Raw genomic sequence first — 22,672 nt, forward strand, 5'->3', positions numbered from 1 at the left:
TCCAAATGACCTTCTATGTGATCAGTTTTCAAAATTATGCCAAATTTACATTATGCCAAATAACTGTTATGCCAAATGTCCGTTATACTATATGACTTTGTGACCCAGACCCAACTGAAAATTGAAACAATTAATGCGAACCTAAAATAATAACGATTGGATAAGGACAGCGAGCTCTGCTTTTCCGCCGCAGTCGGCCTTCGGAGGAATAATGTAATTACTCCCATTTTTGTCATAACTATAATTTTATTACACTGTATATCATATTTTTATATCGTCAAACTACCTCAATGCCATTTCGTTTTACCGTCCGTCCCTAGACTGACCAAATCATTAGCAACGAGCCGCAAAGCTTTCGGGAACGCAACATGCTCGGCCCGGTGAATTCTTTCCGTGAGTGTCTCTTCTGTATCGTTCTTCAGAATGGGTACTCTTTCCTGCAGAATGCTGGCACCAGTATCCACTCCCTCGTCCACGTAATGCACCGTACAGCCAGATTCGGTATCTCCTGCTTCCAATGCCTGTCGTTGCGCATGGATACCTTTGTGCTTTGGTAGTAATGCCGGGTGAATATTGATAAGACGTCCTTTCCACTTTCTGACAAATCCTTCCGACAGGATTCTCATAAAACCGGCAAGGCAAACCAGATCGACATTGTGCCTTTCAAGTTCTTCCGACATAACGGCATCGAATTGCTCTCTGGTAGGAAATTTTCTATGAAGGATCACTTTCGAATCAATGCCAGCCTTCGCAGCTCGCTCCAATCCAAAGACTCCACTTTTGTTGGAAATAACTAGCACAATTTCTCCTCGAATTCCGAACGCGGTACTCCTAGTAGCATCGATCAATGCTTGCAGATTACTTCCAGAGCCTGAGATCAGCACGGCGATGCGTTTCTTCGGCAAACAACAGGTGATCTGAGATTCTCTCAACGATTGCGAAAAATTTATTACTTTGACTTTTTCCTCGGTAGGAGTACCGGAAACTACCCTACCAATTACTGTTGCTCCAGTACCTTGCAGGTTTTCTAGTACAAATTGAATATTTTCCTGGGCAACAATGAGTGTTAAGCCTACACCGCAATTGAATGTCCTTAACATTTCTCTTTCAGAAACGTTTCCAGCTTTAGATAGCCAACCAAAAATTGGTAATATGTGGAAGTTTCTCGAATCGATTTCTACCCCGGTATACGGCGGAAGAATTCTTGGGATATTTTCGGAGAGACCCCCACCGGTAATGTGCGCCAATGCTTTTACTACATTATGTCTTAGCAACGGTAGAATCTCCTTCACGTATATTCTAGTCGGCGTGAGAAGCTCTTCTCCGAAGGATTTTCCCGTGGCGCTAAACGGGGCTACGTCATTGTATGTGACCCCGGCATATTCCAAGATTTTGTGAACTAAGCTATACCCGTTGCTATGAACACCAGACGACGGGATTCCGATTACTAGATCGTCTTCCGTCACTTCCTTGGTTCTGGGCAGCATCTGATCATAGTCTACAACACCAAGTGCAAATCCAGCTAAATCATAACTTCCATCTGCGTACATTCCAGGCATTTCGGCTGTTTCACCGCCAAGCAAACCGCTGTTACTCTGTGTACACCCTTTTGCAATTCCGGAGATGACTTCCGCCGCAACTTTAACATCCAGTTTACCGCAAGCATAGTAATCCAAAAAGCTCAAAGGATCAGCGCCATTACATAGGATATCATTGACGCACATAGCCACCAGATCAATACCGATCGTCCCATGAGCATTTATTTTCTGAGCTATTTTCAGTTTTGTTCCGACACCGTCAGTGCCCATGACTAGTACAGGATCTTTAAACCTGCCTGCATCTTTCAGTCGGAACAGACCACCAAAACTGCCCAAACCTCTGAGACATCCACTTCTGCCAGTTGATTTAGCCATTGGTATGATTTCCCTTACCAAATCTTCCCCGGCAGTAATATCCACCCCACTTTCTTTATAAGAAATGGAACACTTTGGGCTTTCCGTTCTATACGGTTCCGATGCTTTGGCAATAGCCTGATTGAAGCTTTTAATTATTACTTGGGGAGATGTCACAGATGCACGACGTACAACATGGCCTAGTTTGACACCTCCGGAGGGTTTTAAGGCTTCCCAAGTTTTATCATCGGCTGGTACCAATAGCACCATACCAATGCCGCAGTTGAAGGTTCTCATCATTTCCAAGTCAGGGACATTACCGTATGCCGCCAACCATCCAAACACTGGCAAAATTTCAAAATTGCTTGCATTGAGTTCGACGCCGAGACCGCTAGGAAGAACTCTAGGAATATTTTCTGATAGTCCACCTCCGGTTATGTGGGCTAAAGCTTTCACGTTACCCTTTCGCAGGACGGGTAGGACAGCTTCAACATAAATCCTTGTTGGTGTCAATAATTCTTGTCCAAACGTGCATCCGTTGTTGCTGAACGGTGCCATATCCGTTAGTTTCAATCCATTTGATTCCAATATTTTGTTAACTAAACTAAAACCATTGCTATGCACACCACTAGATGGTATCCCGATCACCAGATCACTCTCCCGTATATCCGGAATTTTGGGCAGCAAAGCTTCGTGCTCTACGACTCCCACACAGTATCCAGCCAAATCATACTTGCCTGCTGCATACATCGAGGGCATCTCTGCCGTTTCTCCGCCCAACAAAGCACATTTCGATTCTCTACAACCTTCCGAAATACCCTTGACTATCAGGGACGCAGTCGGGACATCCAGTTTACCACAGGCAATATAGTCCAGGAATGCCAAAGGTTCTGCTCCTTCGCAGAGGACATCGTTGACACACATTGCCACCAGATCAATTCCAATGGTGTCCCAGAGGTTCATTGCTTCGGCAATTTTGAGCTTAGTTCCGACACCGTCCGTTCCCTGCACCAGTACGGGATCCTGATAGTGGACACGCTTTCCCCAACTGTTCTCATAGGTTACCTGTAAAGAATACGAATGTGCGAAGTTGTTTAATAACTCAGTTGTTTCTAAAATATTATTGCATTATTGCTATATTACTTCTTAAGGAGAAAATTGGTTTAAAACCATTATTGTTGTATTATTACATTACATTACATATAACAAAAAAGAGATTGTGTAATGCTAAGCACACAATCGAAGTGCTGTTGGATTACACTAAAGACTATTATTTCAAATATGCTAATATTAAACAGCTTATACAAGAATGGGATTTAGTTGGGTTCCAGAAAGAAACAAATTGCGTCAAATTTTGGAGTTCGAGTGGTTTTGCTCATAATTGGTTAAAGTAGCCCAACCAAGTATCACTTTCTATCCTTTTTTTAGATAATAATACTGCGAGACATAAAAAATCTTTTGGGAGCAGAATAACAAAAAAGGACAAAAGTTTAAGGTCCCAGGAACCCCCGGCGAAGAATTTGTTTGAAAAAAAAATTGTTTAAAACCAAAGTTTGTATGGAGAACTAAGGTGGTTTTATAGGGAAGATATCAATGAAAATAGTCATCTTAACTGTTGTTACGGCATTTAATTAGCAAGGGACTGGAATGTGAAGTATATTTTTCAATATTAAGAGCCATAGTACTCAAGGGAGAGCAAGGAGTTGAAGGAAGAAAGTTTAGAAAAGCGTGGAAAGGGTCATATGAGTAAGCTTAGAGTTTACCGGCGACTTAGCCCTTTGTCTGCTACTGCAGGAGTCAGGATCATTCGGCATTAGTCATCTTAAATTTTCGCAAAAGGTCTTATATAAATGCTTATTATGAGTCTATTTTATACTTCTGCTGGAGTCAGACCTACAATCGAGCCAAGTGAACGACAGGCCTCTCGATCTAGTGTGCATTGTGTCGAGTACAAAGGAAGCGGTGGATTGTTCTTGTTACCATGAGTGAAGTTTACGAAAAAGGTCTACTTCGACCCAACGCCGAGGTCATTGACTTTAAATTTTGTTCAATACGACCGAGTTTATGTGAAATATCTTCTGAAGGTGAAAATGCAGCTCAAGTTCACAGGAGGTCGCGTACCGTTACTATCCACATCTTCGCAATGCAGTATAATTATCATTCAACACGTTAATCGAAGCCGTGCGTTTTGTTTTGCCAAACAACTTGAAACACGTGGTTGAAAGTGACAACGTTGGAAATAAGATTCTCGTGTACAGCTAGGTGTTTTTACGCTTTACGCGGGTACCGCGTTAGTTGGAAAATTTGCGTAAAAAACCACGTTTATTGGAAAATCCGCGTAAAAAACCGCAGCAAAAGAAATTCAGTGAACTGGAAGTCGTCATCTTGAATTTTAAAATGACGTCAAACATCGACCTTCGTCTCCTACTCGTCACAACCATTCCAAAAATACCCGTATTGGTTCGGTAATAGCGAATTTCGCTAAACCGGAAGTCGCCATCTTGGATTTCAATATGGCATCAAAAATCAATTTCATGCATCCACTCATCAAGACTAGAAAAACTCTAGAAAGAGAATTGCGGAGACTCCATTTTGAATCGATTGGATTCGGGTATTGCTGTCAAAAAACGAATCCAATCGAACGCTGTCTATACTTATAACGTTGGACGTGATGCCACACAACGCCGGGGCATACGTTGCCAAAAATGCTGTTTTTCTCTTCGCAGTTCTCTTTCTAGAGTTTTTCTAGTCAAGACCATTCCGAAAATACCCATATTGATTGGGTTATAACGAACTTCGCTAAACCGGAAATCGCGATCTTGGAATTCAAAATGGTCTCAAAAATCGATTTCTGGTACCTATTCTGCAAGGCCGTTCCGGAAATACCCATATTGATTGGGTTATAGCGAAGTTCGCTAAACTGAAAGTCGCGCTCTTGGATTTCAACATGGCGTCAAACATAAATTTCTGGTACCTGCTCGTAAAGACCATTTCGAAAATACCCATGTTGATTAAGTTAGGCTTGGAATATTTCGCGAAACCGGATGTCGCCATCATGGATTCCAAAATGGTATCAAAATCAATTTCTGGCACCCGCTCGTCAAGACCATTTCTAAAATGTCCGTATTGAGTGGGTTATAGGGAATTTCGTTAAACCGGAAGTCGCCATCTTGAATTTCAAAATTACATCAAACATCGACCTGCGTCTCCTACTCGTCACGACCATCCCGAAAATACCCATATTGATTTGGTTATAGCGAATTTCGCTAAACCAACAGTCGCCATCTTGAATTTCAAAATGGCTTAAAAATAAAGTTCTGGAACCTACTCGTCAATACTATTCCGAAAATACTGATTGGGTTGATTGGGTTATAGAGAATTTCGCTAAACCGGAAGTCGTTATCTTGAATTTCAACATGGCGGCAAACATAAATTTCTGGTACCTGCTCGTCAAGACCATTTCAAAAATACCCGTATTGATTGAGTTAGACTTAGAATATTTCGCTAAACCGGAAGTCGCCATCTTGGATTTCAACATGGCGTTAAAAATCAATTTTCTGGCACATACTCGTCAAGACCATTCCGAAAGTACCACATTGATTGGGTTATAGCGAAGACTACATATTAAGAAGACTGATATCTCTTTCCTTCCCCCATACAAACGAGAAGCGACAGAGGTTACAGCGCCTCTATTGGAGGAAGGTAGGAAGCTTAATGTAAAAGTGTATATGTATGTGTGCATCACTCTGGGAAGTACCACCTTTACCCGCAAGTGGCGTGGCTGTTCCTGTCTCCAGATTCTGGACAGAGTTGCCAGTCTTCTTGATATACAGTCTTCGGTTATAGAGAATTTCGCTAAACCGGAAGTCGTTATCTTGGATTTCAACATGGCGTTATCTTGGATTTCAACGTAAATTTCTGGCACAAACTCGTCACGACCATTCCGAAAATACCCATTTTGATTGGGTTATAGCGAATTTCGCTAAACCGACAGTCGCCATCTTGGATTTCAAAATGGCGTCAAAATCAATTACTGGTACCTACTCGTCAAGACCTCTCCAAAAATATCTATATTATTGAGGTGCGAGCCATAAGGAGTCTTTCAGACCCGCCCTATCCATCTTTCCATAAATCTTTCAAGTCTTTCGCATTCAAAAAATTTTTATTATTTGAAAAACCGTGTTAATTGCAAAAAATTTTCCAAAATTTGTCCAAGTTCTTGCATTTAAAAGGAATATTTTTGTCAGAAAAACTAGGATTTCAATACGTGAAATATTTAATTTCTTATTACATTTGGATTAATAATTAATCAAACATATTTCTTTCTACAGTTCACTTGATGAATCAAACCGTCTTGCTCATCAGGTCATTTTATTTACAAAGGGCGATCGAATCCGATTAAAGAAAGCAGACAGAAAACTGCGATGGAAAACCGAACTAATATCTGGAACTGCTTTAAAATTTGAAAAGGTTTTTTATTGTATGCGGTAAACAACCAAACCGATGCTTAAAAATCATGTTTTAGACAATACAGTCACATTTCTTATATAGGACAAGCTTTATAGTTTTATTTTGCCGTTATTGTAATTTTCCTAAAGTACACATAAATGTAGCGAATTCAGTTGTCTTAATCATAGATCGAAGCAAAACATATACAAGAATCGAAAATAGTTTTATGGATGGACTTAGATGCATTTTTTGCAGCGATTTTTTGAGTAACAGTGCATCCATTCATAAATAGGCTTTGTAGTATCTATGTATTGGTAGAATCAACGTGGGATAGGGTGAGTGGAAATGAATCTCGTGGAATCAATAAATTGATGAAACGTAAATAATAAACCTTCGTTGCACTTTCTTCTATCCATTCGCGTGAATTTGTTGCTAAGAAAGTTTTCGTCTCCTTAGCCTGTCATGGAGATGACAACACAAAAAAAACCAAAGCTTTCGCTTCGCGCAACGAAAGCTCAAATTTCTATCATACACGAAACACTTGGATATACCTACACATTCGCCTCAAACAATAAACCCAAGCGAATGGTTTACCGTGCTTGAATCAAAAAGCTGTGCCAGTACATCGTATCCGTACTACACGAATGGAAGATACGCACCAAGCAAAATGAGTCAACGCTGGTGATGATGGGTGGAGCGAAAAAGACAACTATTACCGCGACACTGGCTGCTGGAGCATGCAGCGCAGTGCTCTGCTCTGCCTGCCGCCCAAGAGGCAACTGAGCTGGCCCGACCAAATCTGCTCTTTTAATAGTCGATGATGACGTCATTCATAGAAGCGTTGCGCGTTAGGTACATAAATCTGTCGTGCCAGACTAGGGAAGCGCAGCCTTCTGTGTGCAAATGCGTGGTATTTTGACTATGTTGAACATTTTTTCAAGTTTTAATGCCATGATATAAAAAATCTTTGGGTTTATCTATTGGAATCTATTCTTAGAAGTATTTCTGAGCGATATGCGCAAAAAATTGAAAATTTACCGTAAAATGGCTGAATTATAAGCGTTTAAAATTGGACCACTTTTCGTTACATACCATTTTTGTTGAATTTACAAAGTGCACCCCCATATCGAAAACAAAGACGTAGTCCTACGTCAAAAAGTCCTGCATTTTAAGTCATTTCATTTGAATTTTTTTGCAGAAACCGCGTTGATTGTAAAATACGCATAAAAAATACCGTGGTAATTCTAAAATCCGCATAAACAACCTCGTAAAAACTGAGCAAAGGCCGCGTCAAAAACCTGAGTGTATACAGAAAATGACTACAGTCGTGATTCGCTGATTAGGCCACGATAGTAGTGTAAAATAAAGACGCTGAATCCCTCTGGATAAAGACTCGCCATCTCTATCTTATTCTTCTTATTTATCTGTAAGTGTCATTCCAATCGAGCTCTAGACTTGTCAGAAACACTCAATCCGAAGCAAATCGTTTGGAAGCCCTCTGGAACGAGGGCCATTGACAGCACTGTTGCCACAATTAAATCTGTACCGGGAGTTAAAAAATCTTTTCCATCTGTACTCTTCCATAGAAAAATCTGTACCGGATTCTGTACCCAAACAATAAGGTTGTTTAACCCTTAACGGTGCAAACCATTTTTTTTCAAATTTTCTGAAAATTATCTCTCAGCTTTAATACGTTACTATGATAATTTTGAGATGGTTTTCGCAATGTTGTTTTAAAACAACATTGCGCAATTAAGGGTTAAAAATCATATTTCTTATACATATTTTCCATTCGGGGAAATCAACCAGACATTCTGACTCGGTTGTTTTATTTGAGCTGGAATTCCGCCAGAAACTAATTAACATTCCGGTTGAGTTTAACTGGGTAATGTCAATATCAGCTCCAGCCTAAATTATCTCTGCCACTTTGTTTGCAGTGGCAGCGAGAAGCTGAGATGGGGCTGGTAATATAAATAGGATGCAAGAAACTTGCTTGCAGGAATTCAAATAAAGCAGGTCAGAGTCTGAGAAATTGGCCGCTAGAATATTTTTTGCAAAAACCGTTTTAACTGCCAAAATTCTACTAAGTTCTTTGCATTTAAAAAGACTTAGAAATTTTTTTCAGGAAAAAGGTTGTTTTTTGCATTCAAAAGGACTTTTTGCAAAAACCGCGCTAATTGAAAAAAAAACCGCATTTATTGGAAAATCCGCGTAAAAAAACCTCGTAAAAAATCTGAGTGTATTTTACGATTTCTAATATATTAATCACAATTAACCATCCATGCTCAAGAAATAGCTCACAAAATCATAAAATTTTATTTATGTACTCGTGAGCTGGTTCATAACTACTAGTATATTTGTCACGACTCACCATTCGTGCTCGTAAAATACATACAAAATCGTAAAATATTATTCATGAACTTGAAAACTAGTTCTTGATTTTTATTACATTATTCACGAACAATCTTGTGTGCTTCTGATAGAAGATCATTTTTATTTTAGTGAAACTCTGCACGTCATCTTGCAATTTTACGTGAACTACTTTACAAAATTTGAAATATTACATAATATATAAGAAAATCATAAGGACCTCGAGCATTGTTATTCATTTGATAAGGTTTAGTGTGATGTTCGAACAGAAAACGAAAACTGCTCTGAGTGCCAAAAATACATTATAGAATCACAAAACGTGCTCGTGACATATTTCACAGATCACGATAACGCGAATAGGTTGCACTTTTATGATCCAGTTCATATTGGCACAATACTCCAAGTGAAACGAAAAAGAGCAACTTAAAAATAACATATCACGATAAAACGAAGAGAAATGATGGATATCATGATAAAACTGCTAATGTCAAGAACATGCGTTACAATTCTCCACTTGTCAAATTCGATATCGAATAACGTGAATATAAATTACGAAAATCGCGAGTAATATTCTGAAATCATCGACATAAATCACACAACCAAATTACCAGAAAACTCATGAATAAAATATCACGACAACGTGAAGAAAAATTACGACTTAGGTCCTGAAATCATGAACATCGTTCAATTATCGACGATTTTAGTTGATGTAGTTAATACAAAACAGTGTATCTCCAAATTATAAACAAGAACCATAACAAAAATTGAACATGTCCAAGGAACAACCACATTTGAACATTTCAATGTAACGCCCTGAATGTTTTTGGCGTGAACTAGTTTTTTGGAAACATAAATTGTATCAAATATTCATGATTTCAGAAACTTGGTCACGATTTTCGAAAACGGCCCAGTTCATGAAATCGTTATTTTTATTAATTTATGAATAGATTCGTTTTTGTGTAGATAGAACTTAATTTCTCGACACGAATTCAATCTGATTTGAAATACGAACTTGACATGTGCTTGAGCTATTTACGTTCCCAATGAGTTTATGGATTATAGTCTCTTCTATTCTAGTTTTCTTTGGCTAACAAAACTGTCATGCTCTTACACTGACACGTATATGCAGACATGATTAATATTTAGTTGCTTGTAACACAGAAAAGCCTTCATTCAGATTAAATCGCCATACAAACCTCGTTTAAGCGAAAAAGTCCTCCAAAACCGCCCAGACCACCCAGTACACCAGATCGTTTGGTTCCTCTAGCCAGTGGTTTGATTCGCTGCACCAGTGCATCCCCAGCATCTATATCCACTCCGCTAGCCTTGTAGGACAGACTCACGCTGTTGGGCAGAAAGAAAAGAAAATTTGTGTCTCGAGCCTTGTGATGATCAGCTACTAAATTAATGTTATTTTTAGTTTTGTAAAAATTTCTGTGAGGTATGATAGTTCACAAATGTTTATTCGAACTGTTCTGTGTGCTTGGCACTAGACTACAACTGTAAATGATCACCAATAAAATGTAGTATCTACGAAAAGTGATGAGGAAAAATTGACACATTACTGTTTAAATGCCTTCTGAGCGATGTCGGTTCGATGTTGTGATCCAGCAAACTGTACATCGGAGCAGGCTGCTGTGGCCAAAGCAGCGGCTGTTTGTAGATTTGTCTGTAAGACCACGTTGATCAGCACTCGACCCCCGTTCGTTACGAAATCACCGTCGGCATTTCTTCCTACTCCACTGTGAAATACCAGGTGGTCTGGTCGTTTGGCGACCGCATCGAGGCCTGCAACGGATGTGATAACGAAATTTAGTATATTAATGATGAGAGCGATCAGCAAGCAACGTTTTATGTTACGTTATTCCACAGATAACAGACGTTTAGGCTAGAACAAAATTTCTTCAAAAACCTGTGTAAACTTTCAAATTGATATACGTTGAAAATCCGTGTTTCACTATTGCCATCTGCGCAACTGTTTGCTACACGTGTTTGACAGCTGCACTCTAGCTGCATTGTAGTGATCACTGCGCCATCTGCAAACGTTTGCCAAACATGTTTCAGATGTCTGATTTATTCGGAATTTCAGCAGCGGGTATTTACACACGATTCAAATCGAGCCTAAACGTCTGTTATCTGTGGTTATTCTTATTTTCTGTATTTATTATAGAGGTTTTCCACATTCGGTTCATTCATTATTTCGGAATTGGGCTAAAATGTACTCAAGGGTCTTAATCGTTCTGTCCAACAAAAAAAAAACTTTTAACAGACAGACAAGGGTACCAGGGTATCTATCAATTGAAAAGCTAGTAACTATGGATTTTTTTTAACTAATTTAAACACTTTTGGATGTGTTGGATTCAGAAACTCAATTCGCTTTTAGAAGTTGTAGAAATGAACCAGATAAACGCATCTGTTTTTCTGTATTCCGCATTTCCTGAGGGTTGTTCGAGTACTAAGTACTGATTTGTAAATTATAATAAAATCCTAGCAATATAGTTATTACAATACTTAGAATTGTCTCAGAAGTCTGTTATTTATTGTTACGAGAACATATAGCTGCTTGACCTCAGAACGACCATTCAGGTTCCAACGGGAACCTGCTCCGGAATGTTCGTTTCGGGGTCAAATCGCTAAATGGTCGCATGACCATAAGATGCAGTCTTCTGAGACAATTCCAAGAATGTAGCTATCTATATTGTCAGTATCCCATTGAAATTCACAAATAGTATCCCAATACTGGAACATACCTTCGGAAATCCGAGTTCCCGGAAACAAACTGTATTGATCCGGTCTATTTTTGCAAAGTCAAAAAGTGTCCAAATCGGTTAAAAATGTCATAGTAATGAGCATTTCAGTTTCGGCCTGTTACGGGGTAAAAGTATCCAGAAGCCCTTCCTCAGGCCCCGTCTTCCGCATCGTCAATTTTATTCCCATCATAGCTATACTTGGTGATGTTTTAATACTAATATTAAGCTTGGGGAAGAACACTGGAAATTCTTGTATTGATATCTGAAAAGGTACCCTGTACCCTGTCAGACAACGGTAAAAATTATATGGTAAAAATGACGCCACTAGAATATGTACGGTGTGAGAGGCGAGGGACTGCCCTACCTATGATCATTCTCAGGGATAGACCGTTCCAACATCAAATTATGGTCGATAGTCAAACTGCAAATGACTGGAACCCAATATGCAATATGATACGAGATAGGTACGGTATAGGTATGCGGAATGCGAGAGTTTTGGTTTTACGAATGGCAAGATCGACGTTGCTTCACTTCCCAAAAAAGAGATTATTAAAAACGAAATAAATTGAAACCTAATGTTTTGAGTATAGAAACTTATTCTGTTACTATGTTTTAAACGCCGCAAGGTTGTATTGTATCGATTTTGTTGGCTATTTTCGGCAAATATGAGACTAAGAGAAACGAAAGCAATCAAATTGAAAGACGGATAGGTATTCGAGAGCGAATCGGTTATAAATTTAGAACGGAAAACTAGGACTTGGCAGGCATATGGACATGATCGAAAGGAAGTGTGAAGAATCCTTTGCTTTCTGTTAAGTAGGAGTTGGGCGTTGCACCAGTCTACCGGTTGGTCGTTGAAAGAACATAACTCATCATCATGTTTTACCGCCGACACCATGTATTTTTATCATATTTCCATTCAACATATTTTCTGCACTGTTCACATTTTATGTATTTTATTAATTTTTTCCAGTTTATATATTTTATTCAGCTTTTCATTCAATGGTCTAACTTTTTTCTGTCTTTCACGTTATTTATTCAAATTATTGATTTGGCACTATCGATTTTACAACTTTTTCAATATTGTTTATTTTTTCAGTTGTCATTTAATTGATTTCATTTAGGTTTTTTCTTCCCTTTAGTCATTTTATCAATTCTATTTACTTTGAATATTTTATTCATTCTATTTCTTTTTTGCCTTTTTCAATAGAAAGGTATTGTAATTGCTCTGAAAACCGACTTTATAACGGAGGCCCGGAAGGTCAAGTGATATATACCATTCTATTCAGTGCGTTGTTTTTTATATTTTTTTCAGTTCATGCAGTTTCATGAGTTTCTATTTGGCACTGATTATATTCAATTTTTATCAATTAATGTTCAATCAATCATTTCATCCAATTTGTTAGTTTGAATTAATTTAATTTTTTCTATTAATTGTATAACTTTCTTTAACCTTGTCTAAATTTTCATCTAATTAGCTAAACATATTTATTTTTTATGTCATTCGAAATTTAAATGAATCACTCAACTTACATTAGAAATTTGATCTTTTTTAATTTTTTGCTTTATTATTTTTTTTAATTTCATGTGTTTTATCGAATGTTTGTAATTTATTCAGTTTATTCGAGGTTTTATTCGTGCAGGACTCAAAACTTTGTCATCCCGCCTAAAATAGGTTTTGTCCCACCTTTTTTGGATTGGTCCCAGTGGGATCAATCCAAAAAAGGTGGGACAAAACCTATTTTAGGCCTTAGATGTCATTTTAGAGCCAACATTTCTTCGTATGATATGTTCACAATATTATTCTGCAACTTTTTAAATAGAATGTTTTTTGGTTGGACTAAAATAGAGCACCCGAGCAAAAAAAATGAATAACTTCTTCTAAGATACCACAGACTCCAGACCTCATTTTTGAGGCATAGTTGTTTTTTATAAATATGACCGAAAAATCAGTTTTTCGACTTTTCCATGCTAAAAACCTTAATTTAATATGTTCTACAAACTTGCAGGTATCACTAAAATACAGCTTTTTGTTGAAGAAACTAATAACGTAAAATCAATATTTTGGCGTGTAAAACTATTTTTCATATAAATTTGATCCATTTGCATCAAAGATTACTGTTTTTGTGCACTTTTGTGCAGCCAAATTATGGCTATTCTGATACTCTATTATTTCTAGAATAAATTTAAGATTACATAGAAACAGGATATAATTGGACGCACTGTTTGGATTGCCATTCATATACGACGGTTTATAAGATAAAATGTGTTTATATTATTTTTAATGTAAATACATTATTAGCTAATATCAAAATATTATATTTTACACGCACCTACCAGCATGAAAAACATATTGAGTTGATCAATTACGGTTACAATATGGAAATGTGAAAAAATATAAATTTTGAAGTTAAACTGCCAAAGAACAACGATTTCAGCTCAAAAAATAAATCTAGAGTATGTATATGGTATTTTCAACAAAATTGTTGTACAAATTCCTAGGTGTCTTTGGAAAAATATTCACAATATAATTCAATCATTTCTATTTTTTAGATGGTTGAGGACTTCAGCAAAGTTGTATAATATTCTATTTCGAACATTTTTGTTGAAAATACTATATACATACTGTAGAATTATTTTTTGAACTGAAATCGTCGTTCTTTGGCAGTTTAACTTCAAAATTTATATTTTTTCACTTTTCCATATTGTAACCGTAATTGATCAACTCAATATGTTCTACATGCTGGTAGGTACGTGCAAAATAAAAGGTTTTGTCAATAGCTAATAATGTATATATGTAATTAAAAATAATATAAACACAAACATGAAATTATTGCGACGCATTCAACAGGGCATAACTTTTTTACCATTGGGTAAAAATCTACAAAATTTTGCACACTTTCTCATTGATGTGTATTGTTTACATGCTGTCAAACTCGAAGTCGTGTTTTTCGATTCAACGAAAATGGAGGTGAACCAACGCGAGTCGAGAGAACAAATTCTTTCCAAACACCTGGAATTTCCTGGCCTGTCGCACCGGCAGTTGGAAAAAATGTTGAACATTCACCATTCAACCGTCTCCAGAGTGTTGAAGCGGTTCCAGGAGCGGTTGACGTTGGACCACGGCAAAGGAGCTGGAAGAAAACCGGGACCGGAAAACAAAAAGACGGAGGGAAAGGTGAAGCGGATGATTAAAGCAAATCCCAACGTCTCAAGCCGTGATTTGGCTAAAAAGATCGGCATGTCGCAGAGCTACGTCCAGAATGCAAAGAAGAAAGCTGGACTACATACATACAAGGTACAGAACATCTCAAACCGCGATGAGCGGCAACAATCGACGGCTAAAACTCGTGCACGGAAGCTCTACGAGAAGATGCTGACAAAATATGGCTGCTGTGTGATGGACGACGAAACGTGTATAAAAGCCGATTTTAAGCAAATTCCGGGGTTGGAGTTTTTCACCGGCAAGAGCAAGTTCTATGTGGACGACAAATTTAAGAAGAAGAAAATGAGGACTGAGGAGTGAGCCTTTCGTGACAAAGGGCACAGTAAATGGCGAGATCTACAAATCTGAGTGCCTCGAGAAGCGCCTTTTGCCGTTCTCGCAGCAGCACGACGAAGCTCCGCTGTTTTGGCCAGATTTGGCATCATGCCACTATTCTAAAAGTGTCCTGGAGTGGTATGAGGCCAATTCTGTCCATTTTGTTCCAAAGGACATGAATCCGCCAAACTGTCTGGAGCTGCGCCCGGTGGAGCAGTACTGGGCAATGATGAAGCGGGAACTTCGGAAAAGCAAGAAGACAGTCAAAGACGAGAAGGACATGTTAGAAAATGGGAAAAAACTGAGAAACTGGTACCGGATGACACTGTAAAGACTTTGATGGAGGGCATCAAGCGAAAATGCGTTCAATTTTACACTCAAGGCTGCATCGATTAACTTTTCTTTTGATTTTTGAAGTAAATATATGTATAAAACTACCCTAAAATTTTGGTTTGATTTTAAACATTATAAGAAAATTTGCTTGACATTTTCGGTGTCGTAATAATTTCATGTTCGCCCTTTATTCTGTGTCTATGTAATATTAAGTTTGGTCTAGGAATAATTTGGCTGCAAAAAAGTGCACAGAAAATTTTATATGAAAAATAGTTTTACAAGCCAAAATATTGATTTTACGTTATTAGTTCCTTTAACAAAAAGTTGTATTTTAGTGACCCTTGTAAATTTGTAGAACATATTAAATTAATCAATTAAGGTTTTTAGCATGGAAAAATCGAAAAACTGATTTTTCGGTCATATTTACAAGAAACAACAATTTTGCCTCAAAAATGATGTCTGACGCCTGTGGTATCTTAGAAAAAGTTTTTCAAAACATAATATTCTACAACTTTGTTGAAGACATCGACCCTCTAAAATTTTTTTTTGATATATTTTTTTTTTACTCGGGTACTCTACTTTAGTCCAACCAAAAATATTCTATTTAAAAAGTTGCAGAATAATATTGTGAACATATTCTACAAAGAAATGCTGACTTCAAAATGACACCTAAGGCCTCAAATAGGTTTTGTCCCACCTTTTTTGGATTGGTCCCACTGTGCTGCGTGCCTACTTCGCATGAGTTCTGCAAACTGATGAATGTTCCAACAGCTATATGTGTAAGAAATGTCTCGTCTCACTGCCAAATGGATTAAGTCGGTTTTTTATTTTATTCCTATTATTCATTTTATTCAATTCAATTATTTTATACATTTTATTATTTTCTAGTTTCCAGTTCATATATTTTATTTAGCTTCTGCATTTTTTTAAATTTCATTAATTCTCTTCAGTTATCCTTCATCCAATTTACTAGTTTGAAATAATAAATAACGATTTTATAACGAAAGGTTATGCACTCTGAAGATGGTCAACCTAATCCCAGCCAGTCAAATTTTTGAAGTATACTGAAGAATACTTCTAACGTTATAGGGCCCCGTTTCGAAAATTTCGGCCCGAGTTTTTAAACATAAATATCTGCCGTTATACTGAATGAAAAAATAAGATTTTTGAGCTATCTCATTGGAAGCATGTACAACAATTTTGTGTCTAATTCCGAAGTATGCACAATTACTAGCAATAATGGAAATAATGGGTTTTGTGAAAGCAGTAATTATCTACTCCATCATTGGCCCGTACAATTCTACCAAGCAGCATGTATACAATGATTACACACCACAGTAAAAGCAGAATGCAATTTTCTTTGCGTTGGTGACGGGGTGGTTGGGCGTGAGAGATCCCGCTCTCTTCCTCTTTCAATTATGTGTGTCGCGTTCAGATAAATTCACCACAGTCCGCGCTCCAAAGTGCACTGCGTTGTATACACTAGAGTATACATTGGAGTACGCTCTTTGGTTCGTTTTCCGCTGGCAAGCGGTAGTGCGGATGAGATTGACGATTTGATTGATGGTTAGTGATCGGCGTTTCGAAAAATGAAATCGATTTTGCTACATCGACTTTTCGTATATAATAAAAATCGGTGCTGTCAAACATCGGACCGGGAAAGATCGAATGAAAAAAATCGATTTTTCGAGACAAAAAGATCGATTGTGAGAAAATGGTATATTTTTCAATGGAAATTTTGAAAAAAAAAATCGATTTTGCCAGATCGTTTTTTAAAGTTAACAATCGGGCCGAGAAGATCGGATGCAAAAAATCGATGTTTCAAGACAAAAAGATCGATTTTGAAAAAATCGCATCGACTACGCCCATTCCTAGGTGGGTACGTTGTGCGAACAATATGATGTTGGCTTATTGGATGCTGATATTATAAGTTTCTGCTTATGAAATGATACGAATTGCTATAAACCCAGTTTTCTAACAATCCTTAGAACCAGAATTATTATTCAAATTACCTAGCGGGTTGAATCGTTGGAGTAAGCCTAACATTTGAAATTTGCCACGCATTGCAAGTGATGACCTCTCAAATAACGCACCGTCCTCCCTCTCTTTCCCATCAAGCCCCTTAACAGATCCCCCTCAAACGACCACCTCATCCACCCTCTTCAGACTCACCCCTGGTTCGTTCCAAACACCTTCACCTATTAGGTATACCAGGTTAGGTAGGGATGGTTCGGTTGGGGGTTATTTATCCCCTTCACACACACACTCCCGCATGGTAAAATAAGTTACAAGAAAGACAACATTGAGCTAATGCTGATTAAACTAATTAAACATTATATATTTTTGTTTGAAGTAGGGACGGATCCGGAGTAAAATTTCCTAGTGGGTCTGAAATTTAGATTTTGAAATGAACACATTACATAACACGCAATATCCACATTTAATAAAACCCAGCGATAAATTTGGTTTGAACATTTGAAACAACTTTAAAATTGAAACTAATTTAAAATTTCTTAACAAGGGAACGTCCAAAAATGACGTAGCATTTTTTGAGCGATTTTAGTACCCCCCTCCCCCATCGTAGCATTTCGTCACAAACCTCTAAGTACCCCCTGGTAATTACGTAGCTTAACGGTAACTGCCCCCCCCCCCCCTGTCACCGTAAATTTAAAAAAAAATAAAAAAATTTAGTTTTTCCCCTTTAAAAAAGCTACGTAGCATGTACATGACCCCCTACCCCCCTGTCATCACACATCATCACAAAATACAAAACACCCCCCTCCCCCATATAATGCTACGTCATTTATGGATGATCCCCAAGTTGAAAATTTTCGACGGAGTTCGGACCCCCCGGACCTTTTTTTCGTGCAGAACACGAAACAGTGAACTTCGCTGTTCTGCAAACTAATGAATGATTCAACAGTTCTACAAACTAATGAACGATTCAACAGTGATATGTGTAAGAAATGTCTCATCTCACTGCTAGGTGGATTAAGGGTTTTTTCAGTCGGTGTCCCAGATTTTAAGAAAATAAATTAAATAAATTTATTAATTAAATATGTAAAGTGAATAATATGGATACAATTAATAAACTCCAAAAAGAAATAGAATGAATAAAATAAAATAAATATAATTGATAAAATGAGTAAAACGAACAAAAAAACCTGAATGAAATGAATTAAATGACAAGTGAAAAATTAAACGATACTGAAAAAGTTGTAAAATCGATAGAATAATTGTGCCAAATCAATAATTTGGATGAATAAAATGAGACAGGAAAAAAATGGACCGTTGAATGAGAAGCTGAATAAAATGTATAAACTGGAAAAAAATATTAAAATGCGTAAAATGCAAACAGTGCAGGAAATATGTTGAATGGAAATATGATTAAAATACATGAAATGAACAAGCTGAACTGACTCCAAAGAACGAAACGAATAATATAGATAAAATGAACTCAATGAATAATATGAATGAAAAGAATGCTGAATGAAGCAATTAAGTAAAATGAAATGATCATATATTTAAAATTAATCAAACATTCCACATGAATAAAATAAGCAAAACGAATAAAATTCGTGAAATGAATAAAATAAAGAAATCAGTGCACAGAATGAAAAAAAAAAACATAAAGTAAACTAATAAAAAATTCAAATTGAGAACCATTGTTTCAGAAAGTTCTGAAATATTTGTGAAAAATGTTTAAAAATGCTGTATTACTCCCTAAGGAGAAAATTGAATTAAAAATGTCTTTATGCATGAAGGGCACAAAACTTCGACTTCGGCTTTTCAGAAGAATGGCCAATGCCAATACATCGGGCTGACGCTAAGTCCAAAATTGGGAGCACTACTTGTGAACACACTGAACAACTTTTAACTTATGATGTCCCGTAAGTGAAGAGGTTTTGTTTGCTGATGAGACATACTGAAATTGAACCTAGTTTTCAGCTAAGCAGGCGAATGCAAGCAAAATGCTATATTATTCCCTAAGAAGAAAATTGGTTTAAAACCGTCTTTATGCATTAAGGGCACAAAACCCAACTATAATTATAGGTGTTTGCGTTTAGTCAGAAAACAGAACCTCTTCACTTACGGGACATCGTAAGTTATAAGTTGTTTAGTGTGTTCACAAGTAGTGTTTCCAATTTTGGACGTCAGCCCGGCACATTGGTCAAGTGCTGTGGTTCTGAAGAGACGAAGTCGAAACGCAAACACCTGGACTAATTATAGTTAGGTTCTGTGCCCTTCATGCATCAAGACGGTTTTAAACCAATTTTCTCCTTAGAGAGTTATATAGCATTTTCGACATGATTTGAAATTTGTTTCTCTTTCAAATTCAACCTATTGAAAATTAGCAGTTATGCGGTGGAGATACCATAGGTCACATTAATCATTTTAGTATATTCTCGAGATAGCGATGCCGAATAATCCAAAGCACACAACATCGAATTACGCAACAATGGGATCCTGGGAAACAACGTTTCACCGATATCAATGAACAAATTACTGTAAGTCAACTATTCCCAGTGTAAACATTTTAATATTTCACATAGAATTCGATGACATATATTCGGGTTTCATTTGGAAGATAAGCTAGAGTTATTTAAATTCAAAGCTACTGAACTCGTCGATGATTTCTACACTTTATACAAATACAGTTTTAGAGAACATACCCTTAATTATGCATCCCTTGGTTGAAGTATCTGGATAGCCCTTACTAGCCATGACAACTCCAACAGCACTAACTCCTTCGCGCCAGTTAAGCTTCACTCCTTCCAAATGATCATCGCATGTAGCTTCCATCACTTCAAAAAGATCACTTTCAAGTAAGGGTAAAATGACCTGAGTTTCTGGATCACCGAAACGGCAGTTGAATTCCAACGTTTTCGGTCCGTTGGGGGTAAGCATCATTCCAGCATACAGCACTCCTGCAAGCACGTGATTGTAGATGAAAGCACAAATAGAAAACAAGCAATGCAATGTTATCAGTTCGTGAAATGGGAAGAAAAGCGAGAGTATAGTTCAGAGCAATTGCCATTAGTGACGCTTGTTTACCACCAATCGAAGGCAATACTTGACCTCTCTACTGTTGACCTCAGCTTGATCAACAGAATCCTTATCTGAATGCAATACGAAACTACTAAGCAAAAACTATAGTTACTGACCGTTGTATTGGATGCCTTCCTTGCGCAGCCCATCGACCGCTCGCTGTAAAACTTCCCGAGTAACGATTTCTAGTTCATGTGTCTTAATAATCGGGCAGGGACAGTATGCACCCATTCCGCCGGTGTTCGGGCCACGATCATCATTCCGCAGCCGCTTATGATCCTGGGAGGGCAGCATTACACGCACGGTCTTGGAATCAACGAAAGCCAAAACGGAAATTTCTTCGCCTGAAAGTTTCTCCTCCACTACTACCGTGTCACCGGCAGAGCCGAACTTTCGTTCGCCTAAGATTTCGTCAACCGCAGCACATGCCTGGTCCTGGTTGTCAGCAACAATTACACCCTTTCCGGCGGCTAAACCACTGGCTTTCACTACCAGCGCTTCGTAGGAGGCGCTTTAAAGATTAAATTTAAGTTCGTGTCAGTAAGTTATTTAGATTACTGGAAGATACTAGCACTAAAACTAAATTTCCAATAACGAAATGTTGTCCTAGTTCATATATTACAGGCGGTTTACTGACCTTCGAATGAATGCCTTTGCGTCGTCTGCCTTAGTAAAGGATGAATAACGAGCGGTCGGAATTCCATGTCGATGCATGAAATCCTTGGACCAGTTTTTATCCGCTTCGATCCGAGCACCTTTCTGTCCGGGACCAAAACACTTGATCCCAGCAGCCCGCAGCTTATCGGCTAGTCCTTGAGCGAGCGGGTCTTCTGGTCCCACTGCTACCAGATGTATTGAGTTGTTTTTACACCAAGATATAATGGCCTAAAGTTCGGGAAGTAAAATAGCATTATCAACTTTTATTATGCGGATACTGTCGGTCGAAAATTGATTAAATTATACTAACTATACTAATACTTTTATTGCCAATTAACCTGGAATTCAACCCTGTATTTGCCGACACAAACTATATGAAATACTAACTTCGAAATCTTTCACGCTGACATCACCAACCAGGGTAACTTTGTCTAGTTGCTCGATCCCAGGACTACCGGGAAGCGCATATACATTGGCCAGTTTGGCACTCTGGGCGAGCTTCCAGCATATGGCATGTTCACGGCCACCACCTCCAATAACAAGAACATTCTTCCAGGCAAGACTCATGTTTCACTTGTTTCTGTTGCTCAGCGCGCGAAACTTGCAATCTATGGCACTTTACAGGATGTTGATTAAAAATAACTAAATCACAAAAACTCAGTGCACTAGAACGATTGTCACTCGATTAACACTACTCAGCTCGATCATAAGTTGATCATTGAGCTGGCTCTGACACCGGCGAATGAGCTGATCAGTTTAAAGGTTCCAAACATGTGCGCACTGTCTAAACGATTAAAGTGATATGAGTGGAACGGAGCGATGCGCTGTGATGCGGTACCTATACGCTTATGAGTATCACGCATGGAGTAATAAACACAATCATCATACATACATTCAATCACTGGAACTGGAGTTACACCCAGAATGAAAGGTACCCTTGAATATAACAAAAAACTACCCAAGTGGGCTACCCTGCTTTTCCATGAACAAGACTAAAACATATTTAAATGTACGCTCCTTTTATAAAGAAAAAAATTAGATGGTGTTTGCTCCCCGGTTTATTGCTTGTATTGAAAGTCGAGAGCTAGTTCAATAATGCAGATTTCAGTTTGCAAAAGAAAACCGGTTCTAGCACTTTTCAGGTTATTTTTCGTCGCTGTCCACACTTCTTTTACATGCTCCAAATCATCCGAATCAGTTGTATATGGAAGTGTTGGTTGCTTGTGTTAAGGGTTTTTTTTCAGTCTGTTTAGTTGATACGGCACGGTAACAGTGCCGACCACATTTAAAAACTAAAGAACAATTTTTAGACTATCTTAAAATTACACTGAAAGCCATTCGATGAAAAAATAACAAAACAAATTTTTGTAACTAAATTTTCCTTTAATTTTGCGAGACTCTCAAATAGTAGTTATTAAAAAGGATTATTAATTTTGAGTCAAGACGCACATCATACAAAATGACAGCAAACTAGCCTTACTGAAATACATCAAGCTAGCGACAGCAACTAGGTTCATACACGCTGGGCATAACGGTTATGCAGGTAGGTTGTTGTCTCAGCTTGGAAAGCTTGTTTTAGCCTGGACCGAAGACTTCATATTAAGAAGACTGATATCTCTTTTCTTCCCCCA

At 37.8% G+C, this 22,672-nt stretch overlaps 1 protein-coding gene across 1 annotated transcript; it reads right to left on the reverse strand.

Annotated features, from left to right (window-relative positions):
* Positions 1-226: 226 nt before the first annotated feature.
* On the reverse strand, positions 227-21,842 carry LOC131681301 (trifunctional purine biosynthetic protein adenosine-3). The gene is made up of 7 exons (XM_058962032.1): positions 21,429-21,842; positions 21,022-21,269; positions 20,501-20,895; positions 20,009-20,263; positions 10,277-10,499; positions 9,908-10,055; positions 227-2,957 (listed from the first exon to the last, which is right to left on the reverse strand). The coding sequence occupies exons 1-7, from the start codon at positions 21,606-21,608 to the stop codon at positions 288-290; spliced, it is 4,119 nt and encodes a 1,372-aa protein (XP_058818015.1). The 5' UTR covers positions 21,609-21,842; the 3' UTR covers positions 227-287.
* Positions 21,843-22,672: the final 830 nt, after the last annotated feature.

This window comes from Topomyia yanbarensis, chromosome 2 (assembly GCF_030247195.1).
Source record: "Topomyia yanbarensis strain Yona2022 chromosome 2, ASM3024719v1, whole genome shotgun sequence".
NCBI classification, from domain to species: Eukaryota; Metazoa; Arthropoda; class Insecta; order Diptera; family Culicidae; genus Topomyia; species Topomyia yanbarensis.

What these genes read in the sequence shown, in the direction of transcription:
- LOC131681301 (XM_058962032.1), bottom strand. Translation starts at nt 21,608, where the DNA reads ATGAGTCTTGCCTGGAAGAATGTTCTTGTTATTGGAGGTGGTGGCCGT. An exon ending in GCTCAGAAGGCATTTAAACA is followed by an intron (nt 10,056 to 10,276) that starts GTAATGTGTCAA and finishes TCTGCCCAACAG; the next exon opens with CGTGAGTCTGTCCTACAAGG. An exon ending in GACTTTTTCGCTTAAACGAG is followed by an intron (nt 2,958 to 9,907) that starts GTTTGTATGGCG and finishes TATTCTTTACAG; the next exon opens with GTAACCTATGAGAACAGTTG.